The 16,387-nt window shown below is 46.3% G+C and overlaps 1 protein-coding gene across 1 annotated transcript in view; it reads right to left on the bottom strand.

Annotated features, from left to right (window-relative positions):
• The window catches only part of WIPI1 (WD repeat domain, phosphoinositide interacting 1), a 32,356-nt gene extending 16,347 nt beyond the window's left edge, over positions 1–16,009 (bottom strand). Inside the window, exons 1-4 of the mRNA XM_025999644.2 lie at positions 15,836–16,009; positions 9,775–9,857; positions 8,166–8,335; positions 3,106–3,202 (exon numbers count right to left, since the gene is read on the bottom strand). Of these exons, the coding sequence (XP_025855429.1) occupies positions 3,106–3,202; positions 8,166–8,335; positions 9,775–9,857; positions 15,836–15,915 (430 nt within the window). The 5' untranslated portion in view covers positions 15,916–16,009. The remainder of the gene's footprint in view (positions 1–3,105; positions 3,203–8,165; positions 8,336–9,774; positions 9,858–15,835) is intronic.
• Between the last annotated feature and the right edge of the window lie 378 nt (positions 16,010–16,387).

Genomic DNA, 16,387 nt, shown 5'->3' with positions numbered 1-16,387 from the left:
GAAGTGCCTGTGATTGGTGCAAGAACCGATGGGATCGTCGGCTGGAATGAGAAGGAAGTCCCATGATTCTAGATCATCCTCACCTTGGTAGTTATAGTATGACTTGACAAACTTCAAGCAAATTAACAGCGACTTATACACTGCAGTTCCCTCTGGGTCGATTGATGTCTCAGAAGATGCTTTCCAAGTTTCACAAGTAGAAATCTCTGTATTTGCCAACGTTCTAGAGCCACTTACCCCACCTGTATTACCCTTTTTCAGAAGCAGCGCTGGCTTGGGCACAAACCGCTCCTTTGTTCTACCACACACACTGCCGTGTGGTATAGACGGTTCCCTCGATGTTCTGTAGAAGGTCTTGTTTACGGCACCGCCGAGTTCTGCAGTTGGCAGAGCTTGCGTGGAGATCTCCACCCTCACTGCTCAGCACACAGACTGCTGTGCTGGCAGGAAATTAACTTCGAGCCCCGTCTGGCCAAACCCTTTAAAGGAAACAGCCTGCAATCTTTGACACAACAGGATTGGCCGTGACATAAACACAGACGAAAGGAAGGAAATTTACAGCCGCATTAGATGCTGGGTGCGAAGCAATGGTAGAGCTCTGTGTATGGCATTTATTTATAATTCACTAGGTTACAATCCACTTGGCATCAGTGCGCTCCAGCCAGTTGGACAAGGGACTCCATTTCTCTTGTGTACCCATTAAGCATTTATCAAATCGAGAGCCAGAGTTTCCGTCTTACGTCTCCGTTTAGAAAGTGGATGAGAGAAGGGCGACAAATAAAGGAGACTCCCCGTGTCTGAAAATTTTACATTCCTGGGTCTGACGGCTCAGAGTCAGCTGAGCGAGGAACTGGTCGTGTCCCTGCAAGTGCAGCTTTGACCATGTCAGGCTGCCCTCCAGGCAGGGGCTGGCTAGGGAGCGAGCCTCGCCTTTGCTCTCCCTGCCTGGACGTTAATCCGCCCCAAAAGAACTCTGTGGGATACACATTATCGTCTCTCTTTTGCTGGAGAACAAAGGGAGCTCAGTGGAAGTTGAGATGATAATTATAAATTGCAGGATTTGAAAAAGTCTTGGGCTATCTCTCCAAAGAACACCAAAGGTGTTGAAAGACCGTATTTGGGTCTTTGCAACCCGCCCGTGGTCTTTCAGAAGGAAATGCTAACTTTGTCCTTGAATCCATTCATAACGTTTATGGGAGGCAGAGAAAACACCTCCCACTGTTTCTAATTTTTCTTGTGATAAAATTATTCCTTTACAAATCATACCCATTCTCTCTAACATAAAATACAAGGGGCCCATCCACCCTTTCAAGCCTTCTTTACACCCTGTTTAAGCTGCAACAAGTGAGGCAACCAATGACTTTTTGGAGCTAACAAAAACACTTACATTTGTTATAAATTAAGAGTAGATGGGGAGAAACTGCTTTTCACGGGAGGAGTGGGCCCAGTCCTGCGGGCAGAGCTGTCTTGCAGGCTGAGCATGTGAAGCCAACCGCAGCGCTAATACACAGACCCCTCTGCTGGAGAGGGCACTGACCATGCCAACCCCTGCCTTTCAGAGAAATAGAGAACCAAGGCAGCTTCTAGCTTCCTGGCCACCTGGGTGGTCCCTTGCCCGAATCCATCAAGGTCTAACTCAGGTCCATTCCTGCATGAGATCTGCTCTGATTTGGCCACAGAACTGCTCCTGCCTGACCTATAGAAGAGCACATGTTCCTTTCAACTGTTTGCACCCCTCAGTCCCACACTGGGTCTTAGCCCTGCAAAGTGCCAGAGCATTTGTCTTATACTCCATTACACAAAACACATTTGTCTCCGGGGTCTCGTGTGGCTGGATTTTGAGTCCCTGCTGGGTACGTGCCCTACCTATACCTGACAGCACCTGCTGTGGCTCCAGGCACACGATACATCTTCAGTACCTACTTTCCCCGATCAGTTCAACCTCATATTTCTGGAACAAAAACCTGACCATCCACAGCTCCTTCACTTACCATCCTTCATTCTATGAAATATGCTTTAAAGTCATCATCTCACAGAATTTTACAATGGCCTCAATGCCTTTGATCTTTGAAAATATATTCTTTCATGGCTGAAATGTTAAAGCACTGAAGTTGACAGTAAAGGGCCATCTATGTAACTGAGAAGAGGGAAGGAGAGCAAGCATAGGAGATTCTACTGCATGGTGGGCTGGGAGCTGGTCACTTTCACAAACTTGACCTCTTGTCATTCTCAGGTGATCCTGCAAGATAGCTATTAGGTATCCCATTTTACAGAGAAAAAAATCTGAGGCCCAAAGGGCCTCGGGACTTGGGTTGGGCCATACAGACCCTGCAATTCAGTGAAAGTCAAAGGATTAGGAAACTGCTATAAACTGGAGGAGCCACTTACTGATCCTAAACTGGAATACAATCCCCAGATATTAACCTGAATCCCTGGAGACACCAGTTGTTCTCATGTGAGGACCCCCTACCCTCCCACATGATGAAGGGCTTCTTTTTCATTTACTTCTTGCTTAGTGAACCCCTATGCATTATCTGCTCTTTCAATCTACCAAATCCAATCTAGTCCCATTCTTACATGGTGCGCTGGTTAAACAGTGTGAGAACCGAAGGATTTAGTAAAGACCAGTATCCTAGCACTTCACCCACGTAGAGAGATTTCACTTTAAAATCATAAAACACATTCTTCATAGCCTTTTTCCTACTCCTGCAGACACACCAAGTCAAAACCTGCTTCTAATTATTACACCTACTCTGTACTGAACAATCACAGAAAATAATTAGGGGTAAACATGTTTTAATATCAGATGCATGAAATCTCCTACGCGTCTACCTTAAGTGTCTTAACACATTTGCTGAGAACGGGTCCCAGATGAAAGGGGTTTCTGGAAGGCCGCAGCTTTCCTGAAGGATGCACTGCTAACATAATTGGGATTTGCCACCATGAAGAGAAACCTCCCAAGTAAACACCACTGAGACTCAAAACCCATAAAAATACTGCCTTAGGTTTTCCAGTGAGGAGGGAATCCAGCCTGTGAAGGGAGCAGGTGGGGATGAGACAGGGGTGGGTAGGGAGGGGGGCATCCCCCCTGATTTTGGAGCTCACCTGTTGGGTTTGCAGGAATATCCAGGATGGTTTTCAACAGCTTCATGTCTTTGATGTTGTGAATGTAGATGGCCTCCTCCAGACACACCAGCAGCCTCTGCAATCACACAGACTCATCAGTCCACTGGGCCAGTTCCTCCCAAAGGAACCAACCAAACAGAAATCACTCATCTTTCATGTAAGCCCTAAATTTGCTTCAAAGCCTAAAGGAGGAAGAATTTCAAGGATCGATTTGAAGATTATGTTTATGTACGCACATGCATGCATGCACACATTATCCACCTGAACAGAACCATAAAACACAAGATCTTAAAAAACTTCATTTAAAATTTTAAAAAGATTTGTGTGGAGGTGCCTGGTTGGCTCAATTGGGTTAAGCGTCTGCCTTCGGCTCAGGTCATGATCTCAGGGTCCTGCAATCCAGCCCTGTCTTGGGCTCCCTGCTCAGTGGGGAGTCTGCTTCTCTCTCTGCCCTCAACCTCGTGCTCTCTCTCTCAAATGGATAAATAAAATCTTAAAAAAAAAAAAATTGAGATTGTGTGTTTGTGTGTGTGGTACTTTCCCTTCTCTTTAGAACTGGAATTCCTGGACACTTCCTGATCAGACTCCCTTTACTATTTAGGACAATTTTGGGTAACCTTTTTGGTTCCTATTCCCACCAGACAGGCTCCCTTTCAATGTCCATAATGAAGTCTCCCTCTTGCAGACATGGGTTTCTTTACTCCTCCTGTATTACCAATCTTAGGCTTTACCCCCTCCAAAGAACTGCCAGCTTTACCTTTGTTCCACTCAACTCTCCTCCACACCTACTTTTTAAAAAATTTGTATTTATTTATTCAGGAGAGACACACAGAGAGGCAGAGACACAGGCAGAGGCAGAAGCAGGCTCCCTGCAGGGAGTCTGATGGGTGACTAGATCTCAGGACCCCGGGATCATGACCTGAGCCAAAGGCAAATGCAACTAGTGAGCCACCTGGGTGCCCCTCCACACTCACTTCTGTGTACTCTCTCTGGCCCTGGTATAGGGAATTGGAAAGCCCTTCTGCCCTCCTGTGTACACTCGGCCCCAGGGTGCCCCCTGCTCAGGGTCCCTCCCAGCTTGGCTCCTTTCCCTCTCCAGGGCAGGGAGGCCCTTCTCTTCCTTTTCAAATGAGGATTGTCAGGTGTAGAGGTTCTTCCCAATGGCCATGCTCCTACCAAGTGGAAACGGGCCGCGGGGTCGATGTTGGGTGTGTAAAGGAGCGGAATGTATAGCTCAGTGCGATGTGGATGCTGGGTGCCAGTGAGGGGCTGTTGGGAAGGAGTTTTTGGTTGGGTAGCTCTTTCCTCACTCTAAGCAGCTGCCCATGACCCCTGCACAAGCCTGACTAGCTTCCTCTAAGCTGGTGGTTCTCAGGCTTTGATGAACCAGCCGAGCACCTAAGGGACAAGGCCTGGCCTCTCCCTGGAAATTCTGGTTTGGGAGGTTTTAAACAAGAACGCTGGGTCATTCTGCTGCACACCTGAGTTTGAGGGCCACTGTTCTTAGGCCAGATCCTTTTATCGCACAAGACAACACTTACAGAGGAAGGCACCTAAAAATACTATAAAAGTCCCTAGGAGGTTCTCCTCCAAGGGACTAGACTGCCCTACTGTTTTCCCAGTATGACTTCTCACGGCTCAGAAAAATGAAGACCCATCACTTTTACCAAGCAGAAAATAAGATGTAAATGTCTTCCTCAATTTTAATTAAGGCTCTGTGGCCACAAGTCTGAGCACCAAGGGGTAGGAAAAAAAATCTAATAGGGTCTCAAAATTGATGGCAAACATTCGCGTTTCTCTGAGAAACAAAGTCCCTGAAACAAAGTCCTTGCCGTTTGCCAGCACTTTCTATGGTTTGGACTATAGTAGTATATGGTAATGTTCTTAGGTTTCTGACGTCCTCCTGTATCCCCATACCCAAGCCCCAGGACACTGGGTCCTCAACATATGCCTCTTGTAGGAACAGCCTCCACATCCAGCTCATGCCACCTGTCGGCATCCGTCCCACCAGCTGTCATAGCACCAGCTGCTCTGTGGCCCACTCAGTGAGTTTCAGGTCACCCCTGCTGGCCACAGACAAGAATTAAATGGGAGGGAAACAGAGAGATAACAGCAAGGGGTAAGAGGAGGCATCGTGTCCCAAGTTCCTGCACAAGAGTCTTCTGGGGCCAGCGTGACCCTGGAAACTGCTCTTTAGTGACCAACGTTCAGCCCTAGCAGAACCCTGGGTGGGCCTTCGACTCCGCTCGTTCCCAGTCACCTTGGCTCTCATCAACTGTTCTAGATTTTAGAAGTAATAACCCCTTTTAATGATTAAGAAAATATTGATAGCATCTGCCCTCAAGCATCAGATTCAGAGGTAGCTCCAGAGGCTTCGATCCAGGGGATGTGCAGCTGGATAACCCAGGGCCCCTCAGAACAGATGGTCAGACCACCGTCACAGTTTACACATGGAAATACATCAAATGTGTCCTCGTTATGCCACAAGATACATCTCCTCAATTAAGGACAAGGGGCATGACATTAACTGAGGGTGAGAAATCCCTTTACTAAATATTTTTCCTTTCTATATCCTTAGAAAAAAATAGAGATGTTCTCTCTGCATAACTCCCTACACAAATCTTTGATGGTTTCCTGTTGTTTTTTAAAAAAGGAACTGCACTGCCCAAAGACCCGCTGACTCCCACAGCAGGCAGGATGCGCAGCACTCACTCCTGTTCATTTCCTGCAGGGGGCGGCAGAGCCCTGGCATCATGGGACCCTGGCCCCGCAGGGAGGGGCTGCAGCAGGTGCCCAACCCCAGAGCTGCTAAGGCCCAAGCCTATGTTTTTTTAAACCCCCCCCCCCTCCCCCCAACCAGGGCACCTGAGTGGCTCAGTTGGTTAAGTGTCTGCCTTCAGCTCAGGTCATGATCCTGGGGTCTTGGGATGGAGTCCCTAGTTGGGCTCCCTGCTCAGCGGGGAGCCTGCTTCTTCCTCTCCCTCTGATAAATAAAATCTTAAAGAAAAAAGAGAAACCTCTTAGGAGAAAAAATGCTAAGGAGGAGAGAGGTGTCTAAGTGGGTTCCAATGAACCTGCCCATTCACAGCTGAGTAGTGCTAGGAGCACTGACCTTCTAAAGATGTTGGGGCAGGGGAGCCTCAAAAGTCACAGATGTTATACTGAGGACAGGGTGGCACTGAAAGGCTAGCAGACTCACACACTTGAGTAATCCTCTGTCCCATTTGGTAATGAAAATGTCAGAGAGCAAGTAAGAGAGAAATTACAGAAATAAATTCCATGGGTACTATTTGAAGGTTCTGATCTTTTAGGACTTTAGCCTAAACAATCTTTTTTTTTTTTTTTTAAGATTTTAAAAAAATTATTTATTTCGGAGAGAGAGCATGAGCGGGGGTGGGTAGTAGAAGAGGGAGAGGGACAAGCAGACTCCCCACTGAGCAGGGAGCCTAATGCGGGGCTCCATCCTAGGGCCCTGAGATCATGATCTGAGCCAAAGGCAGACGCTCAACTGATTGAGCCATCCAGGCACCCCTGGCCTAAATAATCTTAAAAAGACAATCAGGTGCCAAAATAGAGATTTTAATTTTCATATACTGGCTATCACTGCATGCAAAGATAAAAAAGTTTTGCAATGAAATTTAATGTGCTACCAACAGATTTTAGAGAGAGCCCTTGAGCCAAGAATCAGGCTTAAAAACCTTCAAGTCAAAAACTCTCAAATTGCCTTTCCCTCCCTGGCCAAGAGCCTGGGCTTACTTCCTTCTTTACTCCTGCTCCTTACTTAAATAGCCCCACATCCTACTTCTTAGGCTCTCTTCAGTACACTGCTTTATATAGACCTAAGTGGGTATCCAATCAAAGTAGTTGACCAACTCAACGAAACAATCTCTTCCTTCTCATAAACGGAAGAGAGCACTTTATTTGTCTCATTTGTTAAAAAAAAAAATATTAGCATTTAATAGTTTAGGTAAGAAGACAAGAAAACATTGTCCTTGATGAATGCAATGACCTCCATCATCCTGGAAATATTGAACAGAAAGATCTGCACAGTCATATAAAGAACGTTTGTTTACTTATTTAATAGGTGGTCAGGAAATGGATATTCACTGAGTATTTTTTTTCCACCAGGCACTGTCTTTTCTACTAGGCCTACAGTAGTGAACACAACAGATACAATGCCTGCCCTCATAGGATTTAAAATCTAATGATTTAAGATATACTCATTCATAGCCCCAAATATTTATTTAAGGAAATTTTTTTTTTAAGATTTTATTTATTTATTCATGAGAGACACAGAGAGAGACGGGGGGGTGGGTAGGGGGGGCAGAGACACAGGCAGAGGGAGAAGCAGGCTCCACGCAGGGAGCTCGATGTGGGACTCGATCCTGGGTCTCCAGGATCATACCCTGGGCTGAAGGCGGTGCTAAACTGCTGAGCCACCGGGGCTGCCCAGGAAATTTTCTATTTTTAAAAAGAACATATTATATATTTGATATAAGAATAATCCTTCCTTTGACAAAAAAAGAAAAAAAGAAAGAAAAAGAAAAACACCACAAGTAAGATCTGTAGGGTGAGCCAGGACAAAGAAATGGGAGCATGAGCCTGGACACTTGAATCGCTGGGAATGTCCAAGGAGAGAGCAAGAGAATGGGTAGTTTTACAACTGCTTTCGGAGTGAGCTGGGGAGGGGAAGGCACACTCATCCTCAGGAATTTTGTTCTAAGAGGCATTACTGCTCACAGGACTAAGTCACAGCCAGATTTCTACCCAGCCTACACCCAGCAGAAGAGGGTTCACTCCACCAGTGGCCAATGTTCGAGAAAGGACATGAGGCTGAAAAGGGCCAGGGAGGCCACATCACTGAAATGAGTACCCGGAGTAGGCTTATGATGTTCCCAATCATACTCGGCCTGAGTATTAAAATCCTTTTTAGAATCTGATGCTTGGTTTAGAAACATTCATCTTTACAGGTATTCATCTTTCTCTTTGGTGCCAATTAGCAGAAGCCCGGCAACCCCAAGAGGTCTCCCCGAATGTACCTGTCGGTTCAGCCTTATGGACAGGATATTGCTGGAATAGCTGTAATTACAGATCTCTGTGCCTTTCTTGAAGTGATAGACGTTCATTTGCCGTGGCTTTGAGTGACTGACCACCACCACCAGGCTGCTGGAGAACAGGCGCTCCACGATGTAAACGTCTGGGATTTCGTCTGGGAGGGAGAGCAGACTGAGGTCACACAGATTTCAGCCTCCCCTGAGCTGAGCTGACACCAGTTAGCTGAAGGCCTCTAGGTCTTGCAGACTGGGCGCCCTCCATCAGCACACGTTTACAATGATTTTTCTTTCCCCCTGCAATGAAGCTTTAGCTGTTTCCCAAGGTAGCGATCGATTCCAATTGCCAATAGGTATTGGCCCTTGCCAATACCTAAAGAAAATGTTGGTGACCAGAACCCAGAGTCAGGTCTTTCAGAGCTTCCCATGATCCTGTGTGCGGTAAAATCAGCCCTAGGGCCCCACTGTTTGCTCTGTGAAACATATTTGGGAGGTTTGGCCACTCTCAATCTAACTTTTTTCCCTGAGAGGTTTCAAAGGAGTGTTTATTCTGGGGAACCTCTGCTTTCAGGATTCCGGGCCCTGTTGCCAAGAGGTACACTATGGACAGACACCACCATGGTGGGGGTGGGTAGTAATCTAGTTGAATCTGTAACCTCTCCCCATCTTGCTGTGCTCCCTGGCCCTCTCTGCAATCCCTTTCCCATTGAAGACAAACTGGACATCTGTGTTATGACCAGGGAAGTACTTCTGTACTCAGAAAGAAGGTAAATAAGTAAGCCTCCCGAGTGCCCATAGGTAGACACCTCAGTGTTTTCCTGAGAACATTCTTTTTGTATGCTTGCCTTCCTTGTGCTTAGGCAGGTCTCACAGGGAATGACACAGGACAGATACAGAGTCAAGTATTCACAAAAATAGTGTGATAAAAGTAAGATCTTATAAATATATTAGGGACCCAATGTATTTATCTACCAAACCTTTCTTTCCAGGAAATCCAAAGATTGTGTATTCTTCACTATTACGATGGCATAAATTATTACTTACCCTGAGAAAGTAAGAGAGTCACACATCTAAGCTGCATTTTTTGGTAATATTCCTTAGAAGTACTTGAACATCTTCAATATGAGCTATGCAAATGGGACAGTGTTGCTTTATTAAAACAAAGGAAAAAAAAAAAAACCAAAGAAAAGACTTCCATGACTGAATGAATGTTAGCAATATTCTACAGTCCCAGTACAATGGCCAAAAAAAAAAAAAAAAAAAAAATCATAAGTGACCTTCTGGTTTGACAATTATAAAAACCAATGGCTGTGCATAGAAGTGTATGAAGAAGTGTCAACAATATGGTTTCAAACAAAGGATTTCTTAATATAAAAAGAAAATGTTACCTAAGATATTGCCAAATCAGGGTGCTTACTTGTGGGTTTTTTTTTTTTTTAAACCAAGTGGAGGCAATGATTTACATTTAAATCTGAAAAATACTGACTCCCTCAGGTTAACAATTAAGGTAGAAAAATGCAGACAGCTCAGGAGCACCGCAGATTAAAGTCTGGAGGGAGGATTTGGTGTCCCTGAGATCTCACACACACACACTTACTGCTTCCATGGACTTGGTCCAGATGCTCCACAGAACTCAAAGAAAACAGCTTATAACCGGCTTTGGTTCCAATTGCTAGGGATCTGTGGAAGATAAAGAGAGCATGGGAATGACAGGAGGTACTGTATTCCAGCCACAGATCTGCTGAAGATAGACATTCCCCTTCCCCCCAGTCTCCTAGTAGACAGACAAACATCCATCCTCAGGTATTTCGATATTTGATAACTATCTAAATGGTGAGGCACACCTTGTCAGGTAGGCAGGTACATTAAAATGACAAAGCGCAAAGATAACCGCACACACAGAGATGTGAAATGGTTAAGAGATCTGAAACTCATCCATAGAAATGTCAAGCCTACCAGCGACTATGCTTTCCCAACTGGACAGAAATAGGAAAAATATAAAATATAATGCTTAAGAATACTCATCCTGGTGCTACTCCCAAGACGATTAGGGGGCTCCTGTTTGTTTGAGAGGTACTTTACCAAGAGGTAAATTTTCTATTTCCTTTTTTTTTTTTTTTTGCTTAAAAAATAAATACCTGATCATAGTGGGCACAGTCATTAGTAGGTACAAATTAATGGATGCATCCTTTCATTGCTTTTCACGAAAATATCCCAGATATTTTATAACAGTAGCTCTCATTCCCAAATGTATATTAAATTCACTTGGGAAGCTTTTAAAAAATACTAATTATTGTTTACTGTTGCTCTTCCAACCGAGAGCTTTTTTTTTTTTTTAAGATTTTATTTATTTATTCATGAGACACACAGAGAGAAGCAGAGACACAGGCAGAGGGAGAAGCAGGCTCCCTGTAGGGAGCCTGATGCAGGATTTGATCCCAGGACCCCGGGATCACGACCTGAATGAAAGGCAGATAATCAACCACTAAGCCACCCAGGTGCCCTCCAACCCTGAGCTTTTTATTTAATTGGATTCTTTCTTTCTTCTCTCCTTCCCTCCTTTTTTTCTTTCTTTCTTTTCTTTCTCTCCCACCTCCCATCTCTCTCTCTCTCTTTCTTCCTCTCTCTATTTTTTTTCTGTTTTTAGTTCAAGTACTTCAGTGTGCAGCCAGGGTTGAGAACTCTGCCTTATACCATGTTCCACAAAGCTAGTATCACAACCAAACAGCAAAACAAAAAATTAAACACCATCTGAAACAATACGGGCTAAAAAAAAAATCTTTTCTTATTTTCTCACTTTCAACCAACAGATAAAGACAGAGTAAACCCCAGTTGCCTTGGCTTTAGGATGAAAGCAAAGGAGTCAATTTTGTTCAGCAGCTGGGATCCCCAACCAGCTCTCTCCTACTTTGCCTTTAGCACCTCACTGATGAGCAAATCCTCACAGAGAGCACACTCAGAATAAGCAGTCTGATCTTGAGCACTTCTACCCTTGGGAAGATGCGATGTCAGAGCTGAAACGGACCTTAAAATGGTCCTAAGTGGACCTAAAAATTAGCCCGGCTTCCTCATTTAAAACAAATATCTGAAAAGGTGAGATTTGTTCTTCACAGGGAAGCATATACGAACAGAAGCAGTTTACTGGGGCAAGTCTGGATGGCCAAGGCTCTGGTTTCATTAGCCTAAAAATAAAAAAGAGGAGGTCACGTGATTTTCCCTGGAATTGTTTTTTTTCTACCCAAACGTTTGTTCTTCTCTGGGTCACAAGGATAGGAGAATATGGTCAACTTTTAACCAGTGAGGAAGTTGCCTCTGTCTCTCAGTCCTCCAACCTGCTGGGGGGCTAACGTGGTGTGCTGGACATCCGCATGAGAGCAGCTGTGCACCCAGAGCTGACCAACAGTAACTGGAGAGGCAAGCCAGCAGCATCTTAAAACTTCAAAACACAGCTCCAGGCAAAAGAATGAAACTGGACTAGCTGACACCATATACAAGTGTGAACTCAAAATGGATTAAAGATTTGAATGTAAGACCCAAAGCCATGAAACTCCTAGGAGAAAACACAGGCCGTAAGCTCCTTGGCATGGGTCTTCGAGATGATCTTTGGATCTTACTCCAAAGGCAAGGGAAACAAAAGCAAAAATAAACAAACAGGACTACGACAAACTAAAAAGTTTCTGCACAGCAAAGGAACCCATCAACAAAATGAAAAAACAATCCACTGGGTGGAAGAAAATATTTGCAACAAGGGGTTACTATCTGAAATATATAAATTCACATAACAAAAAAACAATCTGATTTAAAATTGGGAGAGGATCTGAATTGACATGCAGATAACCAACAGGTGCATGAAAAGATGCTCAACATCACTAATCATCAGGGGAATGGAAATCAAAACCACAATGAGATATTACCTTATACCTGTAAGAATGGCTATTATCAAAAAGATAAGAAATAACAAAGTGTTGGCGAAGATGCGGAGGAGAGGCAGCCCTCGTGCACTGGTAGAAATGTAAACTGGTGCAGCCACTCCAGAAAACAGTATGAAGGTTCCCCAAAAAATTAAAACTAAAACTATCCTATGATCCAGCAATTCCACTTCTGGATATCTTTTTATTTATTTATTTATTTTTTATTTTTATTTTTTCATGAGAGAAAGAGAGAGAGAGGCAGAGACACAGGCCGAGGGAGAAGCAGGCTCCATGCAGGGAGCCCAACATGGGACTTGATCCCAGGACTCCAAGATTATGCCCTAGGCCGAAGCCAGGTGCTAAACCGCTGAACCACCCAGGGATCCCCTCTGGGTATCATTCTGAAGAAAAAATGAAAACACTCCAAAAGATATATGCACCCCTATGTTCATTGCCATGTTATTTATAATAGCTGAGCTATGGAAACAATCTAAGTGTCCATCAGTGGATGAATGAATAAAGATGTGGCATGTATGTGTGCACATATACACATACACACACACTTCTCAGCCATGAAAAAATATGAAATCTTGCCATTTGCAGCAACAAGGATGAGAGTATTTTGCTAAATGAAATAAGTCAGATGGGGAAAGATAAATACCACATGATTTCACTTACATGTGGAATCTAAAAAAAAAAGAACACCAGAAGAAAGCAAAACCCAGACTCAGAGTTTACAGAGAATAGGTTGGTGGTTGCCAGATGGGAAGGGTGTTGGGTGGGGGGGTTACGAAATTGGTGAAGGAAATCAGGAAGAACGAACTTCCAGTCATAAAATAAATATGGGGATGACTGGGTGGCTCAGTGGTTGGGAGTCTGCCTTCGGCCCAGGGCATGATCCTGGAGTCCCGGGTTCGAGTCCCACATCGGGCTCCCTGAGTGGAGCCTGCTTCTCCCTCTGCCTGTGCCTCTGCCTCTCTCTCTGCATCTCTCATGAATAAATAAATAAAATCCTTTAAAAATAAAATAAATGTCATGGGGGCTAATGTACAACATGGGAAATACAGTAGCTAAAATCACATTAACTTTGTAAGTCAATAGATGCTTAGAACACTGATCGTGGTGACCATTTCCCAGTGTATACAAATGTCTAATCACAACAGGTCATACACTTGAAACTAATATAATACTGTATGCCAATTATACCTCAACTTTAAAAGGCTCCTTTTTATTTCTAGGACTCAGAAAAAATGTTTTAAAATATACTCTGTAGGAACTACTGCTTTTAAACTTTTTTTCACACAGGACTTTTTCACATAAATATAGATGCGTTTAGTAGCACACTGAGGTTTCTAAAACTTGCAAGTGAGGGAAAAAAATGTAACTAGAGTCTTGTGATATTAACCATAAGGTCTGGCAATTTAAAATAATTTTCAAACGTAAGCCCTGCTCCTAGAACAGAAGGATTTTATACATGAGAAAATGGCAATGTGATTACTGTTAGGTTTTAAATGATTGATCAATGGCCACAAAAGATGCTGAATCGAGGAGCTCAAAGCAAAATCTTATTTTATCTGTAAGGCCTTCCTGCAGGAAAAAAAAAAAAAATTCTCATCACCTCTCACAGGAATAGGGCTTGGGACAAATACATACCGCCAATCAAATGAAAAAATGTACCCAAAGTGTCTAGCACAGTGCCAAACATGAAGTATGATCCAAGAAGACTGGCAAGGGTTAGCTGTAGTACTGGATTTCAAACTCAGCCTACACTTACAGAAAAAGACACTCTGATACTCCTAAGTGCATTCGTAAGGGGCTTGACTTATTTTAAAATCCAATGTCATACCCTCTGTGGCTCAGAGCAACTGACTGTGACAAAAACTTTTATTTATAGGTGAGACAGAGCTGTCCAGCAGAGCTTTCATCCAAGAAAACAGAACTGACAGTAGAGACGAAGGAAATTAACTTTCCAACCACCCAACAGCTTTGAAAATAACATTTTTTACCCAAGTGCTACAGAAAGCTGGGACTCGAGAGTAAAAACCAACATGACAAAAAAAAAAAAAAAAAAAAAAAAACCAGCATGATTTTAAAAAGTCTAACAAACAATATCCACAAAGCCGAATTTAGAACATTTACTTCCAATAAGCAAACTGACTCCTCTCCTTGTCCTGTGTTCATTTGGGAAGGAAAACATTCTGGCATTTCAACAGCCATCCTCTCTTGCAAAATGCTTCTTACAACACGTCAAAATTTTATCTACACCATCATTTCTGTAAACTGCGGGTCTCAACCCATCAGTTGATCTTAAAAACAGTTCTGTGAGTTACAAACACCTTTAAAAGAGGGTCTCACACATAGGAGGGGTAAACACTGCTTAATGAAGCACTTTTCAGGGATATCCTATGCATGTGGGTATAAGGGAATGTTGTAATATGTTATTTCTTATCATGGATTATGGTTAAAAGAAAAAAAAAAAAAAGCCTGAAAGTCACTCATAAGTCACTCATGCAACCAAGCTGTCCAGCTACCCTATTACCCGATTACACATCCAGTTTTTTTTTTTTTCCAACAAAGGCATATTGTTTGGCATAGGGTGTTTTTAAACTGAAATACAAAGGGAATGGGAGCCAGATTTACTTATGGTACAGGATGGCCTTAATTACACCGCTGAATGTTCAATATTAGCACAGCCTCGTCACAGGCAGCCAAGGCCCAAGCCTGAAGCCGGCTCCAAAACAAGGAACACAACAGAAAACTGGTACAGCAGGAAGTGGGAAACTGGAAAGTGGACATCCCTGCTTGATGCTCTGGGTGCACATTCCAAAGGCATGATTCCATATGGTCCCGGGGACTGGCGTCTAACAAGTCCAGGCCGAGAGGGAAGGAAACAGGCGTTTGCTTCTCAGGGAGGGAATCCTCGAGATGTCTGCAATACAGCTCGGCAGCTCACTCTCTGGCCTGAGTCCAAATGTGCACATCGAAGTGAAACATTAAAAATCCGCTCAAAAAAAAAAACAACAAAAAAACCAAAAAGCAACAGGGTGGAGCTCGTGGGGGGGGGGGGGGGGGTCCGGGAAAGGGCTCTTGGCCTCGGGGGAGGGGAGGGGAGGGGACTCTGCCTCGCCGGAGGGGCTCGGTGAAAACAGGGAGAGGAGGGCTGGGAGGGTTTCTGACGCCCCGAGGCGGCCGGCCAGGTGCCCCGGGCTAGGCTGGGGCAGGGGCTGGCCCGGCCACAGGGATAGGCTGCCTCTTTGTCCCAGGCCCTGCCCAGATGCCACGTTGAGATGCTCAAGGACAAATGGGAAAGTTTTCCCCGTCTTCCCATCTTCTTGGGCCCCAACAACCTAGCCTGGGGTCAACTCGCCGCTGGCCGCTCCCCTCCCACCTCCTTTGTCTTGGCTTCCCCTCCCCCCCAGGCCCCCCGCTCGGGTCGCTCACCTCCGCCCCTGCTCCGGCCCCGCTCGGCCCGCGGACTCCCTCCCTGGCTCTGGCTCCGCGGCCCGCAGCGGGGGTGGGGGCGCTCGGAGCCCCTGCCGGGGAGGGGGAGGGGGAGGAGGAGGGGGAGGGGGAGCCCCCGCCCCCCCGCCCCCCTGCGCCGAGCCAGCCCCGGGCCGCCCGGCCAGGCCGCCGACGCCCTCTTGGGGCGTAGGCCTGCGCCTCTCCGGCTGCAACTCCGCGGCCAGGACCCGACCCCCGCCCGCGACCTCCCCCCGGGCTCCCCGCAGGGCAGGCGCCGCGGCTTACGTGCAGTCCTGGTTGAAGGAGAAGCAGCTGAGCGCCGCCCCGACCCCGCCCGGGGGGCTTTCCGCCGCCTCGGCCTCCATCGGGGGCTCGACCCGGGGCAGCCGCAGCTCCGAGCCGGCGACAGCCACCTCAGCAGCCCGCTGGCGCCGGCTCCGCGGGCCGGGTCGCCTCCAGCCCCCCTCCGCCTCTGGCCCCGCCCCGGCCCGCCTCGCTCCGCCCCATCCCCCCCGCCCGGCCCCGGCCCCTCCGGCGGGTCCCGGCCAAACCTCGCCGCCGAGAGGCGGGGCCCCACCGCCGGCCGCCATTGGCTACGAGCCCACGCCCACGGCGCCGCCTTGGCCAATTGGCGACGGCTGCGGGCGGCCCGCCCCGGTGACGGCCCGCCCCCGGCTCGGTGAGGCGGCTCCCCATTGGACGAAGGCGCGTGACGCAGCGCTGCAGGCCACGTGGTGGTGTTGTCATTGCCAGATGCTGCGAAGCGGGAGTCGGGGAGCAGCAGCGCGGCTGAGGCCTCCGCCGCCGGCGTCCGCGGAGGGGCTGCGGCGACCAGGG

Source organism: Vulpes vulpes, chromosome 2, assembly GCF_048418805.1.
Source record: "Vulpes vulpes isolate BD-2025 chromosome 2, VulVul3, whole genome shotgun sequence".
NCBI lineage: Eukaryota > Metazoa > Chordata > Mammalia > Carnivora > Canidae > Vulpes > Vulpes vulpes.
This window is presented reverse-complemented; position numbering and strand designations above follow the sequence as displayed.